General features: G+C 53.5%; 2 protein-coding genes across 5 annotated transcripts in view; one reads left to right on the top strand and one right to left on the bottom strand.

Annotated features, from left to right (window-relative positions):
* The window catches only part of DNAH3 (dynein, axonemal, heavy chain 3), a 219,115-nt gene extending 206,489 nt beyond the window's left edge, over positions 1-12,626 (top strand). Inside the window, exons 55-61 of the mRNA XM_014535835.1 lie at positions 560-676; positions 4,934-5,088; positions 5,724-5,891; positions 7,248-7,390; positions 9,772-9,976; positions 10,579-10,716; positions 12,231-12,626. Coding sequence (XP_014391321.1) covers positions 560-676; positions 4,934-5,088; positions 5,724-5,891; positions 7,248-7,390; positions 9,772-9,976; positions 10,579-10,716; positions 12,231-12,584 — 1,280 coding nt within the window. The 3' untranslated portion in view covers positions 12,585-12,626. The remainder of the gene's footprint in view (positions 1-559; positions 677-4,933; positions 5,089-5,723; positions 5,892-7,247; positions 7,391-9,771; positions 9,977-10,578; positions 10,717-12,230) is intronic.
* The window catches only part of LYRM1 (LYR motif containing 1), a 28,715-nt gene continuing 22,195 nt past the window's right edge, over positions 9,975-16,494 (bottom strand). For 3 of the 4 annotated variants that reach the window (XM_014535845.1, XM_014535844.1, XM_014535846.1), the window contains exon 4: positions 14,680-15,335. In XM_014535845.1, the coding sequence (XP_014391331.1) occupies positions 15,219-15,335 (117 nt within the window). In that variant the 3' untranslated portion in view covers positions 14,680-15,218. Of the gene's footprint in view, positions 10,162-14,679; positions 15,336-16,494 lie in introns of those variants that run through there. The other variant, XM_014535843.1, reaches the window with a different exon arrangement.

Below are 16,494 nucleotides of genomic sequence, written 5' to 3'. Positions count from 1 at the left end.
CTGCTGTTTTATCATTTTTTTAAATATATTTTATTGATTTTTTTACAGAGAGGAAGGGAGAGGGATAGAGAGTTAGAAACATCGATGAGAGAGAAACATTGATCAGCTGCCTCCTGCACACTCCCTACTGGGGATGTGCCTGCAACCCAGGTACATGCCCTCGACTGGAATCGAACCTGGGACCCTGCAGCCTGCAGGCCGACGCTCTATCCGCTGAGCCAAACCGGTTAGGGCCGTTTTATCATTTTTAATTTGAGTGTGAATGTTCAGATGAAGTGACTCGGCTGAGCCCAGGCCCCATCGACCTGCTGTCTTACACCAAGCTCTGCGCGCACGCAGGCTGCTGGTGTGGCCCCGGGCATCTCTCAGCAAACCCAGGGCCGCCAGTTCCTGCCGCCGCAGGCGCTGGCACCTTCCTCAGCGAAGGGGAGGCCACCCAGAATTTGGTTTTAGGACGGACGCCTCCTCGGCTCAGGGGCCGCAGCCACAATCCCTGTCGAGGCTGATGGCCTCGCGCTCTGTCTGGCCCACGCGCTGAGCCCTCCCCCGCCCCACGCAGGTTGGAACATCCCTTACGAGTTCAACGAGTCGGACCTGAGGATCAGCGTGCGGCAGGTCCAGATGTTCCTGAACGACTACAAGGACGTGCCGTTCGACGCTCTGACCTACCTGACAGGTATTTCTGCGCGTATGGGGCTCTGCAGCCACGGCCGCTCCCCTCCGCTGCCCCCAGCCGGACTCGCTCAGGGTTCCCCTCCGCAGACGGAGCCACACCAACGCTGTCACCAGGCCAGATATTGTCTTAAAAAAGAAAGAAATTAAGATATTAATTCCTACCCTCAAATGGTTCACAGGGAGAAAAATATTTTTTAATGACAATACGGTGATAAGTTCAACGAGAGAAACACGTGTAAAGTAGGAAGGCAGCCCAGTGCGTAGCCTCAGGCTGGGGCAGATGATCATGGAAAACCTCCTGAAGGCACAAAGATGGGTTTTGAGGGATGACTAGGAGTTTTATAAGTGGAAGAAGAAGGGGTAGAGCCATGGGATGGGGATGAGGAGAGAGGTTCCCCGCAGAGGGACCTGAGATGGAAACCTGCAGTTGTGGGAAAGCAATCCAGTCAGCATGGCCGATCCATCGGCAGCCTGGTGTCAGTCGCCTGCTGTCTGTGATGGAGGATGGAGGTGTAGAAGACTTGGCTTTATCCTCAAGGGTAAAATAGGGGTGTGCTCAGTGATGGAACGCCGTGGCCAGGGGCAATGCAGACCACCCTGCAGACCACACTCCCATCTCTTCATCCCAGAGCTAAGGGCTATCCGGCTCCTCTCCCCAGGCCTGGGGCAGGGACTTTGTAGACACTGTCGGTGTACTAATGTCCAAACCTGAAGAGCAGTCTTTTCCAGTCCTCACTGGAGGATATGTTTTTATTGACTTTTAGAGGGAGAGGGGGAGGGAGGCAGTGGGAGGAGGAGGGGGAGGGTAAGAGAGGGGGAGAGGAGGAGGGAGAGAGAGGGAGAGGGGAAAGGGAGAGGGGAAAGGGAGAGGGAGAGGGTATGGGGGAGAGGGAGGGAGAGGAAGAAGGAGAAGGAGAAGGGGAGTGGGAGAGGAGAGGGAGACAGGGAGAGGGGGGAAAGGGAGAGGGGGAGGGACGGGGGAAGGGGAGGGAGAGGGGGAAAGAGAGAGACACATAACTGGCTGTCTCCCATGTGCACCCCCGCCAGGATGGAACCTGAGACCGGGGTTAGTGCTCTCATGAGAAATGGAACCCACGCCGTCTTGGTGTACGGACAACGCCCCAACCAACTGAGCCACCAACCTGGGCTGTAGAGTTTTTGTAAGAATTTACTTGAGCCAAACAGAGGGCACGCCTGGAAGCAAGACCTGGACAGACTGAGAAAATGCTCCCAGCATCATGGTTTGGGGCTGCGATTGTGCTCATGGAATTAGGAGGCTGCGTGGAGGTGGAGGGAGCAAGGCGGTCAGTGACAGGACAGTCAGGCTCCGCTGTCCTGAGGGGGTGCACTTGAGGGGACTGCAGGGAGGCATTTCAAAGGCGTTGCCCTGGGTGCCCAGAAACTGGGCGGGGCCTGCTTAGGACAAAGGTCAGCCTGTCACTGAAGCAGTCAGGGGCCTGGGAGTGACACCCACCATGGCCCGCCCAGCTGGGATTTGTGAGCCCATCACCTGGGTGGTGGCTTTCCACGGAGCCCCTCTGTCCACAGCAGAGCAGTGCACTGGGTCTCCTGGCAATCTATGCGCGTTAGTGACCCATTTCACAGCTGATGAGACTGAGGCTTGAGAGCAGAGGGGATTTTGACCCCCGGGGGCCTGTGGCAATGTCTGCAGACACTGGGTTGTCACAGCTCAGTGGGAGTGCACCCGGGGGCACCAGGCTGTGCTAGACATCCCAGGACGCACAGGGCGGCCCCCAAAACAGGACTCCCCAGCCCACATGCTAATGGTGCCGAGGCCGAGAAGTCCTGCTCTCCGTGATAAAGTTCAGTTGCAGAAGGTCACACAGACCTTCACTCAGCACAGTGTCCGACACAAAGCCCAAGGGACGCACGGGGTCAGGCCCGTGGAAGCTGGTTTGTGGGAGGGTCTTCTCCAGAAGCACGGGCGCCTCTGCAGACGGCAGGACCAGGACGGACTGAGTGCCCAACTGCCCTGAGCTCAGTCAGCACTGCCTGCCGGAGGCTCGGAAACCAGCCGCTCCCCCCACCCCACAGGCCGCGGAGACTCGTTAGGCTGACATAACAAACAGTCCCCACATCTCAAGGGTGTCAGGCATCAAAGGCCCATTTCTTGCCCCATCTACATGTCCAGCGTGAACGGGAAAAGTGACTGCTCATTGTAATTATATCAGGGCACAGTTGGCAAAGGCTCCACAACTTACTTAAACAATGTTTTTACTAATTTTAGAGAGAGGAGGGGTTAGGGAGAGAGAGAGAAACATCAGTGAGAGAGAAACAACTGCCTCCTGAGCCAAACAGACCAGCCGCCTCCTGCACGCCCCCTACTGGAGATTGAGCCCGAAACACTGGCATGTGCCCTGACTGGGAATCGAACCAGTGACTTCTTGGTGCGTGGGTCGGTGCTCAACCACTGAGCCGCCCGGGCCGGGCTCCACCAACTTTTGATGCCACCATCTCAACATACACTTGTGTTGTCAGTGCCAGTGCCACAGGCTAGCGCTAAAAAGCTCGTCCCAGGAATTAAATGCATAGGAACGGCGCCTGCCCCACCCACCTGCACGGCCCAGGGAAGTGTAACCTTCCTATGTGCCTGGAGGGAAGAACAGATGCGGGTGATCCTGAGGGCTCTGCACGACCCTCGCCCAGGAGCAGGCCGCCTTGGGAGAGGCGTGCAGTCATCTCCCGGAGCCCCAGCCCCGCCTGCCGCAGGAGCCGCGAGGCCTGAGGTGGGAGATGCGGCCCAACCTGGTCCTGGAGCCTGCGCTCGTGCCTCAGAGAGCAGAGCAGTGGCCAGAAGGAAGTCACTGTCCCTCATGCACGCAAGACCAGAGCCTCAGGACCAGCCCCTGAGAAAAGCTAGTTGCAGGGGGGTGGCCACAGGACTCCGCAGGTCTCTGCAGGAGACGCCCTTCACTTGGTGCCCTGGGGACAAACTGCGCTCCCTTTAGTACTGCAGCCGGGAGCTGTCACAAACCTCTTCACAGCGTACCAGCCGCTAATGTCCAGTCTAAACTGTGCTGAGGCCCGAGACGTCAACAGAGCGAGCTGCAGTGTCTCCGGGTGCATCGCCATGGGAGCGCCCCTTAGTCCCTCCCCTCCCTCCACACGCACCAGGATCCTCCTCCAACTCTGGACCAAGAAAAACTGAGGCCTCTGCTCCCAACTTGGGTCGTACTTCCTATTTCTTGTCTGTAGACCTTCCTCTTTCTGGAATGGTTCAGATTGGAAATGAGCCGACCCTTCTGGAGAGTCCTGCGCGCACAGACACACGCACACACACACGCACACACACACACACACGCACACACACACACGCGCACACGCACACAGGCACACGCACACGCGCACACACAGGCACACGCACACACACACACGCACACACACACGCGCACACGCGCACACACAGGCACACGCGCACACACAGGCACACGTGCACGCACGCGCACACGCACACACACACACACACACACACACGTCTCCTCCTTGCAGGCTAGTGTGTTGTCCACAACTTCCAAATGCCACAGCCAGGTGGTGCCACATCCCGTGGGTCTGGACCAGCTGGAAGCTGTGTCCCGGGGTTGGCAAGGGGCCCTGGATGTCCCTGGTTCTTGTAGAACTCTGAGCACAGACACCTGAGTCTCAGAGGGTGATGTTATGACGGGGGTGGGGAAGTCATATCCCAAAGCAGCCGCGACAGGATAGGCTCAGCCGCCTGGACTGTGTGTGACAGCTGTGACCACGTGAAGGACTCCGGCGCCATTCACCCAGCCTGTGCCATGGGCTCGGTGGTGTCAGCGAGGAGGCTGCTCTTAAGTGGCAGAGGCTGGAACCCAGATCAGCTGGAGCGGGAACCCAGGACTGCCTCATGCCAAAGCTCTTGACCGGAACCACATTGCTATAATGTCTGCCACATGTATGTACACAAAAACACATGCGTGCACACACACACGTGGAAGATGCCTAAATGCTGCTCGTTGCCTGTGGAGCAATCATTGGTGATTGCAGCGCTTGGCTTTTGGTTTAGCTGTTTGCCATCTACTAGTAACGTGGTGGCCTGGGTTCTTTTTAGAGCAGCCACCACAGCAAACAGGCCTGCTCTCATCCCAAGCTGAGCGCAGCTCCAGCAGCCCTGGTCTCCGCAGGCTCCTGGGCTCAAAGAATCCTCTGCTTTAGGCTAGTAACCGAGCTCAGGGCGCCCGTCCCGGGGCTCAGCCTCCCCCTCTGCGGTTGTCTCCAGGGGAGTGCAACTATGGAGGCAGAGTGACCGACGACAAAGACAGGCGTCTCCTGCTGTCCCTGCTGTCCACCTTCTACTGCAAGGACATCGAGCAGGACCACTACTACGTCGCCCCCGGAGACATTTACTACATCCCCCCCCACGGCTCCTACCAGGTGAGGCGTGGAGGGAGGCCAGCGAGGGCCCAGGGGCCGCCTTGAGCCTCCTGATTTGGGTCCCTAAGCTATTTCCAATATTCCAAAAGCCCAGGAGAGAGACACTGTTATTGATAATGAACACCGAGTCTTTGGTAGACCAGGTCTCTCAAAATAGGAGGGTTTCCCGGGGGAAGAGGAACGTTAAGGGGAAGCTTGGCAGCGAACAGCCTGGAAGCTGCTACTTGGAAAAAAAGGTTCAGCAGGTGGTGAAAGGGGAGGGACCAAAACTGGACGGAAGGATGAGAAGGAGCGAGGGAAACCAGACGTCTGGAGGGAGGACGGAAAGGGGCGTCTCTCACTGCGCCCTGCTGTGCGCCCAGGCGTGTCCTTCAGCCTCCGACGGGGGAGTGAAGCTCTGGGACCCCCACGGCAGGGAGTGCGTCCGGACGGGTCCAAGCCCCGTTCTGTCAGGCTCCAAAGCCCGGGCACGGGGACGAGCTTGGGGTGTGTCCCCGCACGGGCGTGTGCGTGCCTGTGCGTGCCCCCGTTCCCAGCTCAGTGTGAGTCCTGCCCGGGCTGGTCTGACCCAGCCCCGAATGACCTGTGGGGCCCCAGGAACCCACCTGTGTGTCACCTGAAGCTTTTCTTCCCAGTCCTACATCGAGTACCTCAGGAACCTTCCCATCACAGCCCACCCAGGGGTGTTCGGCCTCCACGAGAACGCCGACATCACCAAGGACAACCAGGAGACCAACCAGCTGTTTGAGGGGGTGCTGCTGACGCTCCCCAGACAGGCGGGCGCGAGCGGCAAGTCCCCTCAGGTAACCGGGCTTGAGTTCAATTTCCCAGGCGGGTTTCCATCTGGGGCACAGGGCTGTGAGAGATGAGCAAGGAGACAGAACATGGAGGCCTGGCAGCCCTGGCAAGGGACACAGCCTGGCAGTGGGGTACAGCCTGGCAGGGGACACAGCCTGGCAGTGGGGTACAGCCTGGCAATGGGGTACAGCCTGGCAGGGGACACAGCCTGGCAGGGATCACAGTGTGTCCGACGTCAGCTATGAAATTGTAGGAGTCATTGCTAGACCCACATAGACCTATACTCCCTTTACATAATATTTAAAATCCAACTCTATTTGCCTGAAAAGCATTTATTTCAAAACCTGCACACCCGCACCATGAATGGCACCCACCCATTCTGGGAAAGCCCTGGCAGCCAGCAGACAGCACAGGAAGCTACGCTGCTGGTGAGTGCCCAGCGGCGCCCGCGACTCGCCTGGAGGGAATGAGGAGAGGAGGTGGTGACCCAAAGGAGGGCGACTGTCTCACATGGGCTCCAACTGGAAGCACCTGGGCCCATTCTGGGGGTCTCTCATGGTCAGATTGTCATTCTCAATCTACAGATGGGGCGACGCGAATCTGGGCCAGGGAGTGACCTGCCTGAGGCGCCCATAGACTCAGAGGCAGAGCCAGAGCCAGGCCACCAGCCCCTGACCCCCGCCTGCCCCTCCCTTCGCCACCAGCCGAGCTCAGTGGTGGATTCTGCGTGTTTGGTTCCTTGATTGGTTCATCCTGGGAGAAGTGGGAATCGCTGAGGGTCACAGCCTGGTTGCAGCATCTCCATTTCGGGGTGGGAGTTCCGGGCACAGTGGGAAGGGGGAGGAGTGTGCTCCCAGCCTTAGCCCTGCTCCTCCTCACTCCTCGCTCCTGGGGCCTCACCCTCCCTGGTTGGCAAGGCCCACTGCTCTGGCTGCTCTTGTTCCCGCTGAGGCCTGGCTGCTGCCTTCCCCGGAGTCTCTGTCACTGGCCCTGCGTGAGGCCCATTCGTATCAGGAGGGGGTCCTGGAAGCCCCCGGGGAGAGCTGTGGGAGCCTCACCCAGGGCACGCGCAGCGGGGTTCTCAGGGTCAGGGCTGCCCCAGGCTTCCCGCTCTCTGGCTCCCTCCAGGAACGAGAATAGGGCGCTCTTTGCTCAGCTCTTTACTTTCTGGGCCAAGGGTGATGTCTTCCCCAAAGTTGGTGTGGGGGTCCTCCCCCAGCCATCCCAACCCCTTCCGCCTGTAGGAACATCCCAGGAGGTCCAACAGATGTGTTTACAAAGACCAAGGTCGACGCTTCAGGTTTACCAGACAAGTCCCGGCCACGGGCCTGTTTCTTATTCACTCTCCTCTGCCCTTTAAGGAAGTGATTGAGGAGCTGACCCAGGACATACTCTGCAAACTCCCCAAGGACTTTGACCTAGAAGTCGTCATGAAGCTGTACCCTGTGGTCTATGAGGAGTCCATGAACACCGTCCTGAGGCAGGAGCTCATCAGGTTCAACAGGTGGGCCAGGCAGGCTCATTTGGGTCCCAGGGGTGGCGGGGGGGGGGTCACCTTGGCAGCAGTGGAGGTGGACGCTTGATAAGGGGCTGCTGTGCAGAGGCAGTGGCTCGTCCCACCATAGTGAGGGCTGTAGAGAGGACCACACCAACAAGTACTGCCCAGGATTAACTCATTCCTCCATTCATTCCCCCTCTCTCTCTCATTCACTCACTCACTCATTCATTTGATATCTGCAAAGTCAGGTGTCAGGTTAAAACCAATACCAAGCACAAGTAGAAGCAATCATTGCGGCCACTTTCATTGCGCCCTTGGTGCCAGGTACGGCTCCAAGCACCACACATACGTTTGCAACCACCTCAGAGCAGTCGTTTGAAATATGCAGTTAGTAGTCCCTCTACCACCGTTTTATAGTTGGGAAAACTGAGACCCAGACGGGTTAAGTAACTAGTGCAAGGTCACACAGTCACTCAGTGGAAGAGCTGAATTCGAACCCAGGCTGTCTGATTCCAGAGCCTGTGCACTTAGCCATTCAGGGTAAATGGAGCAAGGGGAGGAGAGACGTTCATCCCACAGGCTCTCCCGAGAGGCAGGGAAGGGGTGATGGACTGGCATGGGCTCTCTCCTCACTTCTCCGGGTGCTATCTAAGCACTGAGCTCCGGGATTATCTTGATTGATTTATAGTCGAAACTGAAATGTTCCCAAAGACCGTCCAGGCCAGATGAGGAGACGCCCCGCTGCTGCCTCCAAGGTTTTAGTGCTGCAGACGCCATGTGCTGCTGCCTCCATTTGCCTCATTGGTCCTTGCTCAGCTTTCGGGCAGCTCTGACAAAGCAGACCACAAGTCTCAGAAGAGACTTGTACGATCCTTGGCTCACAGAAGAAACCCCGAGGCTAGTTAGCAATTAGGTGGACTTCCACCTGGGAGGAGGCTGGTGGGAAAGGTGGTCTCAGAAGGACGAGGGAACTAGGAGGATGTCATCTAAGAATTTCTTGGCTCCAGCAGCCTAAGGGTTTCTCTCTGGAGTCAATAAGCAGTTGGCTATTTGGGGGAACCCAGCGAAGTCTGGGGTGCGAGCCAGGCTGTGGCACCACTGTGGTGAGTCAGGTAACTTGGCACCAGGGGCTGTAGTCCTCATACGTTCAAACACCAGACCTGGTGGCTTCCATCCCCCCCTGCTGAGGCCACGGGCTCATCCTTGGGGTGGCAGGGTTTCACAGCCTTTGCCACTCGCTGTGGTCAGACAAGCCAACAAGGTAACAGTAGCCTTATTTTCCAATGATGGTCAGGATGGTCACACAGGACAATACTCGAGCCTCCCTCCTCACTGCCATTGGGCCTTCACCCAGTGGCCCGAGAAGCCCCGAAGGACTCGGTGACAGTCCAGCTTCCAATTCAGAGAAGCCAGTGTTGTCTCCTGGCAAATGTCCTCTCCGCGGCACTGGGACCTCGGAGCTGGCAGAGCCCCCGTTGCAGGAACAGAAGGAAGACCTTTGCAAGCAGGTGGCCAGTGTCACGGCTTAGGCCTGTGGGACGGTGCCCTGACTCCTCAGCTCAGCAAGTGCGCGGAATGCCTGACCCTTCCGTTTCCATAATGCAAACACCTCGTGGTCACCCCGCCACAATCCCTTTCTTGCATTGGGCCATTCTCGTGTCCACTTGGCTGGGATTTCATCAATCTTTAGAGATGACTGCTCTTTCTGGGGCAGGTTCTTTGGCGCTGAGGTGCACTCCCTTGGACGTGGCCAGGCCCTTGTCACAAGGCCAGAGAGAGACAGGCGCAGGCGGCATCTCCCAGGCTGCCCTTCAGTTGCCTTTTCTTAGGTGCGCTTCGTAGTCTATTAAAAAGAACAGCTTGGGCCAAAATGGCAATTTAGATCAAAACCCTTAAAATTACATTACCCTTTGACCTAAAATTTTTACTTTTAGTGAGCAAATCATTATTTATTTGCACAGGAATTGATATAGATGGATATTCCTAGCAATGTTGTTTGCAGGGACAACAATGTAGAAATAATAAGTTTCAGCAATTGGGGAATAGTTAAATAAAATGAAACACCTTACAGTCATTACAAAGGATAAATATCATGAATTGGGAAAAAGATCCCTATATGCTAAGAGAGAAAAACAGATTACAAAAAAGTAATCTAGTACAATTATTTTAAAATTGTTTACATACAGAAAAACCTAGAAAGATTTATGTACATCAGGTTACTTTCAGTGGTGAGACAGTTGGGTGATTTAATTTTTCTCAGCTCTAGATGTTTTCTGCCGTGAACATACACTAATTGTCTGACCTTTTAAAGGGAAAGTGAGGGAGCCAGGAGTCCGTGTCCTGGGGAAGGAGACTCGGCGGGGCTGAGCACGCCTTTGTCCTCACAGGTTGACCAAAGTGATCCGGAAGAGCCTCATCAGCCTGGTCCGCGCCATCAAAGGGCAGGTTCTGATGTCCTCGGAGCTGGAGGACGTCTTCAACAGCATGCTCATCGGCAAAGTGCCGGCCATGTGGATGGCCAAGTCCTACCCGTCGCTGAAGCCGCTGGGCGGCTATGTGGCCGACTTGCTGGCCCGCCTGACCTTCTTCCAGGTGCCTGGAAGGCAGGGTCCTGGGCGCCCGGCATGCACACTCAGGTGGCCAGGACATGTGGAAAGGACAGACTAGAGGCGGTGGGAGGAGGAGGGGCAGCCGCGCAGCCACCTGGATTCACTCCTGCTGGGAACAGTCTCCCCAGAGTGGAGGGCCGGAGTCAGAGTTCTTGGAAAGGTGGTCGCCTGTGGAGGCAAGCGTAGGAACTATTATAAATGTCACAAACTGGTGGCTCATGGACCAGATTTGGCTATATATTTGGTTTGGCTCCTGGCAATTTAAAATTCTTGAGCTAGCCTGTAAACATTGGATTATTAGACATAAAAAGCCAGATGTTTGTCCTACAGAACCAGGGGGACTGGGCCAGTGGCTGCATGGCCACCCGGCTACAGGGACAGGCTGTGCTCAGCCCAGACCCAGCTTGCCCCTGTGTGTCTCTTCAAGCAGAAATGTGTTTCTTTGTGCCTTCATTTGAGTGGGGGAACATAAGCTAGGCTGGAAGGCCGCCTGTGTCAAGGAAAGGAGAAAAAGCGTATTTCTGAATGGGACTCATTTACAGTGCCTGCCTTTGTGTGGACTGAGTTTTGTTTCTGTGGCCCCAGGACTGGATCTCCGGCGGGCCCCCTGTGGTCTTTTGGATCTCCGGGTTCTACTTCACGCAGTCGTTTCTGACGGGGGTATCCCAGAACTATGCCCGGAAGTACACCATCCCCATCGACCACATTGGGTTTGAGTTTGAGGTAGGAGCTTCGGCCGGGCGCTTGGGGTCAGCCAGGGGCAGTGCTGCCCGTTTCCTTACTGGTCTGAACGTTCCATGTGCGGGCACAAGTGCTTCTGAGACGTACAAATGAAATACTTAGCATGAACTAAAGTACTTCCAAAGTTATTCCGCCAGAACCAGGGGATTCCCAAGGCCATGCATCTGTTTATATAAAAGGGATCTATCTTTTCAAAGGAAAAATCTGCCACCTTTATGCCAAGAAAAGTGAAAGCATTCTCCCATGCTGTCTATTTAACGTGGCGGCTCCTCATTTGGAGATGATCATGGACTTGGGTAGTCCCTTGCTTGGGGTAAAGTTAAAGGAATTGTCAATGGTGGAGCATCACCCTGTCACACTCTCTGGAGAGAAGGGAGCAGAGGGACTGGTGGATTGTAGAATTTTAAACTCTGTGGAAAGATTGATTGAGATCATCTAATCCAGACTTCACAAACTGGTTGTCCTAGGTCTCAACTTAGTTTGTGAATAAACTTAACTCTGAAGACAATGTTAATCCAAAATTAATGCAGTAAAAAAAAATAACTGGGATAAACATTAGGAAAATATATAAAATCACATTTTTTTAATGTTGAAATGATTGTATACCTAGAAATTCTAAGAGACCCTAAAATCATATATATAAGAATAGGAGAATTTGTAAGGTGACTGGTTAAATATACAAAAATCAATATCCTTTCCTACTCAAGCGATAAGTACTCAGAAGTAGAAATGGGATAAGCATTCCATTGACAATAACAAAACGATTAGAATTTGCGTGATTTTAGAATGGAGCTTATGCTCTGTGGTTCACCCTAACCCCACCACTCCCTGTTCTCCTACCTGAACCATTTGCTATGTTTACTGGAAGGAATTAGAGTTTTCTACCTCGGAGTCTCATGGTGGTGGATACCCTGGCCACGTACTCAGTTGGTTAGGGCGTTGTCCCAATACGCCAAGGTTGCAGGTTCAGTCCCGGTCAGGGGACATGCAGGAATCAATCAATGAGTGCACAAATAAGTGGAACAACAAAAATTGATGTTTCTCTCTCTCTCTAAAATCAATCAATAAAAATAAATAAATTGTGGTGAACTAAAGCTGGCTCATACCAAGTCCCCAAAGCCAGATGGAACTGATTGTTAAGTAGGTGGTAGCCTGAACTTGGCCATGGTGGGAGTCTGTAGACCACAGAAATTGACCCAAACTACAAGCCACGGCTCTCTCTCTCCCCCAGAGAACTGTTTCTGACCTACTCTCACTCTATAGGCCCCGGTTCAGAGAGGGTCACAGCTAGTGCCACGGAAGGTGGCCTCTGACTCCTAATTTGGTGCCTTCCCTACGCCTGCCACATAGAAGGGTGCATGGCCCGCGGACGGCAGACAGGCATTTCATCACAGAAGCTGGCGTCCTGGGAGGGGCATGCTGGGACAGGCAGACATCGCAGCCAGGCTGCACTTTTCCAAATGGCAGGTCCCAGCACTCACAGTCCTCTCTTCCAGGTGACCACACAAGAAGCCACCATGGAAAGCAGCCCGGAAGATGGGGCCTACATTAAAGGGCTCTTCCTAGAAGGCGCTCGCTGGGACAGGAGCACGCAGCAGATCGAGGAGTCTCTCCCCAAAATCCTCTACGACCCACTGCCCATCATTTGGCTGAAGCCCGGGAAAAGTGCAGCGTTTCTGCACCAGGACATATACGAGTGTCCAGTCTATAAAACAAGCGCCCGGAGGGGCGTCCTGTCCACCACGGGCCACTCTACCAACTACGTCCTCTCCATCGAACTCCCCACGGACAGGCCCCAGAAGCACTGGATAAACCGCGGGGTGGCCTCCCTGTGCCAGCTGGATAACTGAGGCATCTGTCTTGACACAGAAATAAAGGGCACTCATTCTTCACTGCCGTCTGGCGGCCCTTTTGTGAGGGGCTTGGCGTGATGAAGGTGATGAGGGTGACGTTACACTGACATCACACTTGCTGTGAGCCAGCTAGAGAGCAGCCCTATCAAGTAGGTATGACTATCATCCTCATTTATGGCTACAGAAACCATGCTACAAGGGAGGTTAGTAACATCCCCCGAACCAGACAGCCTGTGGGGGTGCTGATCTTGCCAGGAGCGATGGAGACAGGAGGGGCCGGTCTCCTGCTCAAGGTAGGGAGATTAATAGCTTTTTTTTTTTTTCAAGAAACACTTTTTCCAAGGTGGAAAAGAACGTCAGAATGGCTAGAGAGCTGGAGCTGTCTTACTGTTCCCAGTGAGACTGTTAGTCCTGTGAGGTGGAATCCATGAACCTTGTACTGGTCAGGTAAGTCACACTGCAAGTGCAAGGCACTGAGGGGGTTGCTAGGAAACAACTGCATTTTAATTAGTTGTCTAGCTCCCCCTTCAGCAACAAAAGCTGTGGAGGCAGGGACTGGCCATTTCATTCCTCAGGGGTCAAGGGATAGAATGTTTCTGTATAATGGATTACATTTTAATATAACTTAAACATTTCCTCCACTTTGAAAAGAAAGATTGCCGCGAGCTTCTTGGGACCAACATGGCCATGAACATCTCTCCGTGGAAGAGCAGCCTGTTCTTCAGAAGCTGGTGCCTTGGAGCCCAGCACCCGGGCAGAGGTGGCCAGGGGTCATCCCGGCCAGACACGTCAGCCTGCCTCCCAATGGCTCAGCAGGTGACAGCAGACAAACCTTGTCACCAAGCTACTCTTTGCTCTTTAAAAATCTAGTGTTGGTAGTTTCCGTGTGAGTGTTGGAAGGACATTTCATTGAGAGAAGGGATATAGGAAGATAGGTTCTGCCTTTAAAAGACCAAAGCATGGAGATCGTATTGTCTTGGAGAGAAAATGAAAAAAAGAAAATGCATCTTTGTAAAGAAGACGAGGCATATAACATTCACTTTTAGGTACGATTCTTGGCTCACAGAAGAAACCCCGAGGCTAGTTAGCAATTAGGTGGACTTCCACCTGGGAGGAGGCTGGTGGGAAAGGTGGTCTACAGAGCAAGACAAAAACTGCAGTCACCCTGAGTTACTGAGACTGCGATGGAGCCAGGAAGCCGTGGTCGCTTGGTCCTCCAAGCACAGGTCACCATTCCATTGGCTGGTTGAGCGCACAGGCCGTGTTGAATGAAAGGTACTTAAACATTAGAAGCACTTCCAGGCAGGGAGATGCTTCCACAGAGACGAGATGGAAGGGGAGTGACTGGTGGGACAGCAGATTCATGCCTCCCAGTCGCGCACTCACTGAATGGCCCACACACCTGCCAGCACAGTTAAGTTTCTCTTCCGCAAAGGCCTGGAGCTGCAATTGTTAAATCTGCACACGCTGCTACTCCCAGGCAGTATTAAACAGGGTAATGCTGTATCCTATAGAGTTAGAGTTCTATACATTTTCACTGCCAAACCCTGCAGGACTTACCCGGAGCATAGAAAACGACACCGCTGCTCCCAGGAGCCTGGGATAGAATGCCCTTTTTGAATGAGAGGATCCATGTGACAAGGGAACCCTAAATCTAGGTGTGGGCAGGAATTACCAACTGCTGCTTCTGTGGGCCCTCACACACACGCAAGCGTAAATCCTTAGTTCCACCCTCTCCTTGTTCCATTTCTGTTTAGACATAACTTGAAAGCCAACTTTGCCCTTGTACATTCTAATTATGTTAAGGCAAAATACTTGCAATGATGCAGTAGGAGTTTCAAGCGAGCCTTTCGGTCCCAAGTGCATCCTAAGTCCACGCTTGAAGATGCTATGCTTTAACGGAGGCAGGGCTTCTCGGCATGTGTGTGGAGGGGCCAGGCATGGGTCTCAACATTTCCAGGGAAAACTATGATGAACCCAGTGGTGCACTTTTTAAGGGGTGTTTGTCTGGAAATTGGGAGGGTCTAAAGATGACAAAACACACACAAAAAGCCCACTTTTTAAAAAAAGATTTTTTATTTTTAGAGAGAGGAGAGGAGTGGGAGAGAATGAAACATCAATGCGAGAGCATAAACTGGGGATCGAGCCCACAACCCAGACATGGCCCTGCCTGGTATCGGCAACCTTTGGGTGTACAGGGCAACACCAATCCAGCCACACCAGCCAGGGGGGAAAGCCCACCTGTAAGCAAATCTATAACTTAAAAGAAAGCCTACACTATTCCGAGGGAGGTAGGTTGTTTGCGAGCAGCCATGAGAAACCCAGACACTGGGTGGCTTCTCAGTGTCAGCCGACAGGCCAGGCAAGGACTTGCCTCGAGCAGCTTTGCCGTTCTCCAGTCTTCTCCCTCGGGGAGGCCGTGAGGTCTGCAACCGCCAGGATTAGTGTCATCCCCGTAGACAGCAAGGCCCTGACACACTGTGAGCACACATCATGAGGTCAGTACCAATATTTGGGAGCCTTTAAAGAAGATACTTGAATTTTTGCCCCAATCAAGGAGAAAGGTTTTGCTGTTTGGTTTACATTGAAGACCTAGTTGGCTCATCGTCTGAGAAATAAACTTTCCCTGGATTAGGAAACCTCATCATGAGACTTGAGATAAACTGGTTTGGAAAGTTTCCTCAGTTTCTCCTGGCTTCGAAGTCCCCGGCCTCGTAATGAGGTAAGGCCCATTGGAGGCAGATGAATCTGAGTAAGAAGAGTAAGAATAATGATAATATTAAGAACTATAATCACTGCAGCAGCTTATATTCATTGAGCAGTTTCTAAATACCACGCTCTCTGCTCAGCACTACATCTGCAGAGTCATTAATCCTTACAATCATCTCGGGGCATTATATCAGCATTTACAGATGAGAAAATGGAGGCTTAGAAGTTAAAACTTGCTCAGATTAGACATGAAGTGAGAGAGCGGATCTGAACCCAGATGTGTCTGATGCCAGAGCTGGGCTCTTCTTGGCCATGTTGCCTGCATGGAGGGAAACGCCACAAACCACACAGTGAAATGAAAATGCAAAGGTGAGGGGAAGCATGGTCGCAAAGATGTGTGCGTGGTGGCAAACTGGGACCAGCCTAAACGTCTACCGAAAGGGCTCATTCTCACAAAAGGATGCAAGGCAACCATGCAAAAGAGAGAGGCAGACATGCCCAGAAGCCAGGAAGTAAAGCAAGCAGGCAATAAACAGGACACCCAGGACTCGTGTAGTTTAACATGTTAAGCACCGTCAGTCACCGGTGACTGACACTATACTTTCCATCCAGAAGGCAAAACAGGATGGGCGCTTAATGTGTTAAGAAAATGTATGTACATGAGTGTGGAAAAAAAGACTACAATGATATATTACCAAACTATCAGGTTCAGCCAATACAATAAAAATTAAATATTGATAATTCAAAAATTTAAAAACAATCTATACTAATAAAAGACAAAGATTCTAATTGATGGTACCTTTGCTATGCCCTAAGCCATGCCCACCAGCCAATCAGAGCAACTATATGCAAATTAACCCAACCAAGACGGCGGCCGGCAGACACGGAGCTGGAGCAAGCAGGAGGCTTGGTTGCCCAGGCGATGGAGGAAGCCAAGCTTCCTGCCTGCTTTGAGCCGGCTGTGGCCTCCGCTCATGGCAACAAAGTTTCAATTATAGCAGACAAATAAATCCCAGATACCTGCTTCCAGCCAGACTCCACTGGGATCTGGGGTAGCTGGGGGTTGTGGCCAGCCTGCAAACACCCATCAGCCCCTCACCCAGGATGGCCACAACCTCATGGGGTGAGGGTCCCCACTGGGGGGCTTAGCCAGCCTGCAAACGGCCCTCAGCCCCTCACCCAGACTGGCCAGGCACCC

This window comes from Myotis brandtii, unplaced genomic scaffold (genome assembly GCF_000412655.1).
Source record: "Myotis brandtii unplaced genomic scaffold, ASM41265v1 scaffold152, whole genome shotgun sequence".
NCBI classification, from domain to species: Eukaryota; Metazoa; Chordata; class Mammalia; order Chiroptera; family Vespertilionidae; genus Myotis; species Myotis brandtii.
This window is presented reverse-complemented; position numbering and strand designations above follow the sequence as displayed.